The sequence below is a fragment of the Populus alba genome, chromosome 6, assembly GCF_005239225.2.
Source record: "Populus alba chromosome 6, ASM523922v2, whole genome shotgun sequence".
Taxonomy (NCBI): Eukaryota; Viridiplantae; Streptophyta; class Magnoliopsida; order Malpighiales; family Salicaceae; genus Populus; species Populus alba.
This window is the reverse complement of record NC_133289.1, coordinates 10,752,921-10,762,113: the sequence shown is the minus strand read 5'-3', so window position 1 is coordinate 10,762,113 and position 9,193 is coordinate 10,752,921. Positions and strand designations below refer to the sequence as shown.

Genomic DNA, 9,193 nt, shown 5'->3' with positions numbered 1-9,193 from the left:
AAAAAATAGTCTTTGTCGGTTTTTTTTATATATTGAGCTGGTTAACTTTTTTCAAAAAAAAAAAAACACTATGGATTACTAAAGTATTAGCTTTTTTTTTCTTTTTAATTTTTTTTAATGAATTTTTTTTGTTTGATTTAGTTTGTTAATGTTATTTTTTTTATTTAGTTATCAGATTTTCATGATACGGATCTTGAGTTTGATGAATTAACCTGCTTTGACGAGTTTATTTTTTTCATTTAGTTTTGTTTATTAAAGTTAATTTTTTTTCTATTTAATTATCAGACTTTCATACTTTCATGACACGTATCCTAGGCTTGACGGGTTAACTTGGTTTAAGAGGTTAACCCAGTTAATTCTGAGTAAACCCGTTATTTTTTTTTTCTATTTAGTTATCAAACTTTCATGACGCGAATCCCAGATTTTACGGGATAACCTGGTTTAAAAGATTAACCCAATTAATTCAATTTTTTTTCTTTTTCTACATTAGGTTTTTTCTTTCATGTTAATTTTTTTTCTTTGTTTTTTTTAATTAATCTATTTAATTATCATATTTTTATGACACAATCTTATATTCAAACTCGCATCCAATATTCTTGGGTCCGGTGTTGCAACTCACTTAAATTTAATCATGCAAGTTTAATTTTATTATTAATATTATAAATATTACTCTTAGAGACATTGCAGCCACACCTAAAATTCTTGGATATGGCTTTGCAGAAAAACCCAAAATTTTTAAGTTTTTATTTTTTTTAATATTTTTTATACAAAAAAAACCGCAGGTCATGTATCTAGTTCCTTTATAAAATTCATCTGGGTCAGGTAATTTATAAAAAAGTTGAGGTGAACCCAAAAGACCTCATTGTAACCCGTTTGATCACTTCTATACACCACAGAGTTATTTTGCTGAATAAATCCGTAAATATATACAGCACTTGTCAATGCCTCCAGACAATTTCTTGAAAATCATTGCTTGTGAACACTCTTCTACTGCAGCTCAAGGTAAGTCCAAGCTTGTAAACACTACTCTACAGCATTCGATAATGAATTTACGAGAAAGCCTGGTTTATAAACTTTGTCATGTATTTACTTCCAGCACCAATGAATTTCATGCCATGCAAATCAAATCACAAAAACACGAAAACTGTTTGCCAACAATAATCATTTCACAATTTTCATATCCAATCTCACCGTACTTGCCATCAGATTCTTAAGGAAATTTACTTGGACTTACCTCCACTTGCAAAGTTTCTTTAGCTTCCCTGCAAGCAAACATATTCAAGCAACTATTAATTTCAAAATCTTGGAACCTAACCCTGAGTTTGGATTTCCCTGCAATTCATTGAACAATCACAAAGCTCTTCTAGCACAACCCAAATGGCAAAAGTCAAAGCAACTCAATAATTCATACATCACCTAGATAAATAAACTACACATGTTTTTCCATCTGGATCGCAGTATTTAAAACATACATCAAGAAATTTCAACACATTTAATCAACTCTTGTTCATCCGCAATGCATCCATCAAAGAGCCACGTTCAGGCAGGTTGCAAGACTGGAATAGACTGCAACTGTGTATCTCCCAAGTCCCTGCAACAAAAATTAGATAGAAAATAAGTTTATTAAATTTAATATAATATTTATGTTCGCACCCAGACTTAAAGAGCAAATATGTAAAGACATGTACCACCCCAAATATTTCCTCGGGAGAAGATATAGAAAAGGTTTAGTGCTCAAAATCGACGCCTAGGCTTAGCTTCTGCAACTGAGACTCGAATTGCTCTGCCATCCAATTCCTGCACCAAACAAACTTCAGTAAGTGACAATTAATTTGTAGCTAAGTAGACTTCTAAGTGCATTAGGAAAATAGCAGGAGCAAATATCAGATTTGACAGTGTAAACTAGGGAGTTGCATTTTAACAAAACTTCATGCATTATTCAAGGAGCCATTATGGTAAAACATATGATCTTCAAAAGACTCTTGCCAAACATATACATTTGTATGCATAACAAGTCCTTAAATGAATGCAAATAAACTGTATTACAAATTTTATCAAAAAAACTTCAGGAAAGCGACAACCAATACTCTCAAATGCAACAAGACAAAACACAAATGATTGGCATTTAAACTTAGTTGCAAGACTAGCAATTTTAGAATCTTAGATTCAGCACATGATAGCCCACTCAAAGAATATAACATATCTTCAAGAAAAATGGAAATGATATACTTACAGCGCCATTTAAGGAGTCAACGGCATCCTCAACCTCTTCAGCAGAACTATAACTAACAAAACCAAAGCCCTTTGATCTACCACTATCCCTGTCATAAATCACTTTAGCATCCATCACCTTCCCTTTCTCTCTAAACAACGACTCAAGTGCCGAGTCATCAACATTCCATGAAAGGTTACCGACATAAACACGATTGCTAGACTCAAAGGTTTCACCACCTCTAGCCCCAGGGCCTCTTGAGAAGGAAGTTTCCCTCTGGGGAGATCTTGAGAAGGAAGTTTCCCTCGGGGGAGGGGGTCCAGAATTCACCCTCAATGGCCTCCCATCGAGTTCCTGCATGGAAAGCTATCACTTAGATACAATAAACCTAACTTTTATGTGCCGCAACCTGGTAATAAATATAAACGAGATGCATTAAATGGGACACGGACAATTATAATTAAATTTGATAATTTTGCAAGCTACGCTACGAAATCCTCCATGTATCTCTGTTTATAAGGGACTTACAAAGCCATTGAACTGTTGAGAAGCTGCTTCAACTTCTTCAATAGTTGACATAGTCACAAAACCAAATCCTCTGCTTCTCCCAGTTACCTTGTCATATTTTACCTTCAAAAAGTAACAAGTTCAGCACATTAAAGCAAATGGTTACTAATCTTTCAAATAAAGGGCAATCCAACCTCTAAAACTAGACCATAAGGACCTCATTGTATCCCATCAACACATCTTATCAATTATACAAGCAATCTTTTATTCCTTAAATTGGCTTCACTAAAAACAGCATGGAAAAAAAAATGTATCTTTAAAAAACTGAAAACACTCAAAATACTATCATTAACTTCATATAAATGTTGCAATTTAGAGAAAATATATAAGAATTAAAACCATAAAACAGAAGCAAAGCTAACAGAGAAATAAAAGGAGGGTCTTTAAAAGAAAAGGAAGAGGGAGAGAATACCTCAACCATCTCAACATTTCCAGCAGATTTAAAGAGATCAGCAAGCTGGGCGCTGTTAACATTAAACGGGAGATTACCCACAAACAACTGGAGGTCGGGAGAGAAACTGGGCTCGTCTCCATCACCAAAGACATCCTCGTCTTGCCCGAATTCAGATGATACGGCAACACTTTTTAGAAACCGAGAGGACAAAGGTTGCTGTTGCTGTTGCTGAAAGGAGAGAAAAAGAGAAGCGGGCTTTATAGAAGAAGTGGAGGAGAGGGATAAAAAAGAGAGCGAAGTGGGTTTTCTGTAGAAAGATTTTATGGTGTTTGGGTGGTTAAGCGATGGTAGGACTAGCGAAGAGGCAGATGTTGCAGACATGGTTTCCTTCTTTTCTTGTGTGTTTTACAAGGAGAAACCAAGCGGTGGATATAGATAGACGGGGAAAAGATAAGGTGGTTCTTGAAACACAGCAGGTAGGTTTAAGGAAGGATAGTTTTCAAGTGAGACGGAGATATTTATGTGCACTGAGGGCAAGGGCTTAGGGCCTTCTCCTTCTAGTTTGGTTTCTTGGGGTGTAAACGTAAACTGCAGATGAGGGTTTGGTTTTGCAGGAACAAGTCGTAGATTTTTAGGTTTTGGGCATATGGGCCGTTCAATTTTTAGATTTTGATAGATATGATTAGGGTAGAGGACAAGCTCGGTGGAGATATTTACTGACAAATGGATAACCTTCTTCTTGCGCAGCTCCTCCAGCTCTCCCCTCTCTTCTCTTCATTACCCTTTGTGCTGTGTGGACCTCTGCCTGCCACTCGAATACACCTTTCAAGCACTAGCTTCTTTCTTGGTACAAGGAGGGCCCAAAGGCCCAAACCGAAGAAACTAACCCGACGTCGTTCTTTCTACTCTCACCATGAGTTCCTACTTCTAGTTTCTTCACACTTTTATTGATCCTTTTCGCCGAAATTAATCCTTCCGTGGTTAGCCAAAATCTTTCTCTGCTCTCTTTTTCAACTATTTTCTCTCTTGTTATCAGAAATATAATAAAAATAAAATTTAAAGATTGAAACATAAAAATATAAAATTATAGAGGATAAATATATGAAAATGAAAAACCTTAAAGACCACTGTATATTTTTTATGCCTCAAGAACAATAAAAAATAAACTTTTCTCTACATTGCAGTCCGTAATAGCTTTGAGTGCAGGAGAAAAGTAAGTTCTACCATAAAAAGTATACATTAATCAGTTTATTTTATAATTTTTTCAATATTCTATCTTGATAGACCATCTATATTTTAAAATAAAATTATAATTATTTATCCCTTTATCTCTCTTCTCTTATCTTATTTAATAATCTAAAGTTTTGTCTTTTACTTGACTCACTCCTCATGGAAGGTGACTCGCTCTTTATTTTCCATCTCTTTTATCCACTAAGGAGATACATGATATTACTAGAAAAATCTACTTTGTAATTTTTATAGTATATATGATGAATACATTGATGAGGATTTCTTTTTTGAGTGGCAATCTATCATACACATTTGTGTGTTAGGTTGGTGGTTGAGTGGTTGTTTGAGTTTGTTTGTAGGTAAAGGATATTTTGATGATGTTTTAGAACAAGTTAAAGCTTTCAACCCTTCCTTTTATTTTTCATGAGAAATTCTATCCATATAAATTTTTAAGAAAATGGCCCAACCTATTTTTATATAGGGTTTGGCGTCTATTATTTGCTTCCAATGATTTTTTTGGCTAAATCATTATAATTAATCACATGATGTGTAGTTGACTAATTTTCTATTAAAAATGACTCTATGATAAAAAAAATTAAAAAAAAAATCGGCCCAACTTGTTCTTATATTTTAGGCCCCGACACATATTGATCCTTAAAAGTCTTATTGATCTTGATCTATCCTTATATTTTATATCATGTTCAATCTACCTTTGTAGTAGATATTTCCATACAAACTAACATAAATAAGAAAACAACAATTAGATTATTCAATTTTTTATTTTTATTCTATTTAAATGCCCTCTAATAACTAACTTTGAAGATACAAATATGGCTAGATTTTACTGATATATGGCAATCTCTAAGTAACATGTGGAAAAAAAAATGAGTCACACTTGTATTTATTGAGAAAAGAAAAGAAAAGTATATATAAAAAAAAATAGTGACAATGCAAACCTCGTGTTAAGCAGTGTAATTTCAAATCCAAAAATAAAGAAAACTTTTTATGAGTTTGGCTGAAAATTCCCAGTTAATTAGCATAAAAACTCAAATGAAATAAAAATTAAATCGATACAGGAAAAGTACCGATAGTCAGATATTTGATAGAAATAACATGTGGGGACAGTTTAAAAGTGGCGTTTTCATAAATAAAAGCAAAATTTTCTCTTTTTTTATGAAGAAGCTGATGCCATTAAAGAGGGAAAAAGCTTGAAAACTCTTTTTTTATCCTTTATTTTCTCTATATTTTTTTAAATCATCACCTAATATTATGGTCACTAAAAAACCCTAACTGATCTTTAAAATTCTAAGGTAATGAACTGGTAATGCTTGAGGAAATATATTAGCACCCTAAATTATCATACCTGAGGTAAATTATATTGTTATTTGTCTTATATTTCTAATAATTTATTGTGCTTAATTTACTAGTGATCTTTCTATATAGGTGATAATAGGTCAATTGCAATGAGTTGAACTCTTGATAGATATTCAACCTAATCTTTTCTAGGACCATGTCATTTTTATCATTTTCAATTGTATGGTAAATTAACATATCTAAAACCAACTACTCCTGATCAAGACATGTGACTAGTAATAGTCTATTAGGAGATGTCAATAAATAATTGGATAAGCCTATATGGGCTTATTGAACCCAGCTAAATCCTAGTAAAAATTATCATTAAATGCTTTTTTTATACAGCTATAGCTCATCCTATAATACAAAGGTTCACTTATAATTTTGTTGAATGAAGTTTTTACACTCAATCTTCTTCTTCTTCTTTTTATCGAAATATAAGTGTATTAAATATCAAAATAAAACAAAGTTAGGAACCAACAAGTCAACTATACAAGCATTTACAAATACAGGGAACAAACTCCCTGAAGATAGAGGAAATAAAACCCCAAACAAAGCAGCCCAGTTCAGTCAACCTGAGCAAAGCAAAACATAAACCACAATAAGGAACAAAGATAGGGGACTCAAAAAGCCAACACAGCCAAACAAACAGACAAAAAAGGCTAAGGAAATAGGCTCCCACAAAGCCAAACAAAATACAGAAACCATGCACCCAGAGCAAACCAGCAGAATCAAGCCAGCCAGAACAACCAAAAAGCCAGCCGACAAACACGAGAAAAGCAACCCCAAAACAGTCATGACCACCATATGAGGCAAACAGACAAAAGCAACTGGCTTCCACCAAACTGGAAGAAGCTGAAACTATGGACCAAACATAGAGGGCATAAACAGAAGCTTAACAATGCAAAACAGATGGGACTAATCCAAACAACAGGAGAAAACCCAAAAGCATCTCAACAGCAGTTGAGCAGCATAACAACTACATGAACAAGCATGAAAAACCCAGAACAAAGCCCACACAAACCAACAAAGCTAACAGCAGATCCAAAGGCCACCCAACCAAGAACATCTAGCAGGACCACAACCAAAACCTGCAGAAAACAGTTGAACCAACTAGCCAAAAGAGACTAGAGACAAATACAAGTATAATACAACTAGCAAGAAAAACTCCTTACAAATTAAAAACCATAATACAAACAGCTAAAAAGGAGACGATAGAGCAGTATCATCAAAACTTCTCATTGACATGGGAACTACAACAGGGCCTTTGAGCTTCTGCTTCTCTTGAAGAACCACATCAGAGGTGGCCGCAGCCCTACTTCTCGTGAGATACTGCTTTTTTTTGAGCCTTCACAGCAGGAGTATCTTTTTTTTTTCATAAATGTGCACAAAGTTCAGAGTAGTAAATTGCTTGGTACCAGTATCAATAATCTTGGATCTTTTGCGTCCAGGGATTGGGTCTTCAGGTTATCAATTGTACTAGCTTTTGTGCATATTGGATCAGTAAAAGGGCCTACACAATAAAGTTGTTATTTCTTAACAGGAGCAGTATCCTTAGAAGGAATTCCAGTAACAAAATTGATAGCAGCTACATGAGGTCATTTTTTCCTCGTGGAATTGAGCCCCCTGTTGCATGCATTTGCAGAATGACCTATAACGTGACACCTCTTACAAAACCTAGGGAGGGATTCATAAATGACATGCTGAGAGAAAGGTGTGCCATTAGGCAAAACAACTTGGATAGCATCTGGTAACTCTTGTAACAAATCAACCTCAATCAGTATCCTGGTATAAGAGAGCCTGGATATATTTGCAGTGGGAATGTCACAGCGTATTGGTTTCCCTATCATACATGGGAGTAGCATCTCCTAGGTTTGTCTCTTTCAATTGACAGTATTCTGATAATGTGAAATCAGGAAAATGGACAAGAAGAGAAGGCAACGGGTTTGAAATACCTATCGAGATATCTGAAGTAGGGTATTTGTAGCCTGCCTACAGAGGCGTGCCTTGAGCCCTAGATGCTGGAGTATGGCCATCATTAGTGGGAGGAGCACCGCTAGGAGGCTGGGAAGTAGAGCATTCTTTACCAGAAGTTGGTTGAGAAAGGGAGATTGAAGATGGACCTCGAGTCAAGTTGTCAAAGCCCAAATAGGAACATCTCGGGTGAGACATAGCCAAACACTCATTCGGTACAATATGAGATCGAAAAATTTCAAAAGCTCATTACAAGCACTAGGAGTAGTGGGAGAGTGTGAGGAACTATTTCTCTGCATGGGTTTGTTCCTACACTTAAATGAAACCCTAGCTCCACTTGAAGGATTAACAAAATCAGCCAAAACCACCTTCTTCCTGGGTGTAGATGAGGTAAAATTGATGGCATGTTGGATCGGCAAGCGGCTACGAGACAAAGCCCTAGTTGCTCGTGAAGTAGACCCATGACAGGGAACCTGAAGATTGAAATCACCTTGAATAGTCTTAAGGGACGACGCTTTGGTCTTTGATTTAGTCATACTTGACAGAAGAGGAGCTTCATAGTGAGACAAGAAAAAGAGAATAAGATGCTGCACAATGAGATGAGAATGACGCTCGGGCAGAGCATACAAACAATTTCTCTCACTTACAATCGAGTGCTTCTCTCTCTTGGATCACTCACACATTTTACACTCAATCTTGAATATCCAAGTAGTGACCCTTATAGGTTTATCTACTTGATAGATTCATTTCTCTAAGGTATTAATACATTTAACTTTCACATTTACAATTTAATTTCAGGGTATTGCCCTAAATAAGTGGTTATGCATATAAGTTGGTAAGACTAATGTGTGTGCAACCACAATAAGTGGACAATTTATTCAAAGCCAGGATATTTACATCACACATAAATGAATCATCTTATCATCCCCAAATGAAACTTAAAAGTAAAGAACTTTAAGGATTCATTTATGTTAATAATCATTTATGGATGTTTAACTTATGCATTTTAAAAGAAAGTTTTGATTATTGAAGATAAAATTATAAGATGTAGGTGTTACTTCCAATCAACATCCAAAATCATAATTTGTTATAAGCTCATTCATTTTAGACATTTTAGGTAAATAACATATTGACAATTAAGATTTTTTATTGGAAAGTATTTAAGTATAATTAAGAACCAAATGAAGAGTTTTTAAAAATATTAAAAATATTAGAATGTTGGTCTTATAAAGGCCTTTTAATGTGAGCTAAAGCCTTGATTGGTTTTATAAGAAAATTATAGAAACTAATGCAAATGCATGTATAAATATAAACATTATTCTCTAAAAACAAAAGGCAAGCTCATATATAAATAACACGAGGGAATGACCAAGAACATTAAACATGAGAAAGATACAAACTTTGAAAGATTCAGCCTAGATGCATAAAAACCAAAACACTTGAAAACACATTGAATATATTTA

At 34.5% G+C, this 9,193-nt stretch overlaps 1 protein-coding gene across 2 annotated transcripts; it reads right to left on the bottom strand.

Annotated features, from left to right (window-relative positions):
- Positions 1–1,338: 1,338 nt before the first annotated feature.
- LOC118048305 (RNA-binding protein CP29B, chloroplastic) lies at positions 1,339–3,970 on the bottom strand. Of its 2 annotated transcripts, none has more exons than XM_035057911.2 (5): positions 3,192–3,970; positions 2,741–2,842; positions 2,234–2,566; positions 1,692–1,797; positions 1,339–1,591 (listed from the first exon to the last, which is right to left on the bottom strand). In XM_035057911.2, exons 1-4 carry the CDS (start codon positions 3,552–3,554, stop codon positions 1,735–1,737), a joined length of 861 nt encoding a protein of 286 aa, XP_034913802.1. In that variant the 5' UTR covers positions 3,555–3,970; the 3' UTR covers positions 1,339–1,591; positions 1,692–1,734. The 2 variants fall into 2 exon arrangements, with proteins under 2 accessions (XP_034913802.1, XP_034913801.1); XM_035057910.2 differs by having other exon boundaries at positions 1,689–1,797; positions 3,192–3,969.
- Positions 3,971–9,193: the final 5,223 nt, after the last annotated feature.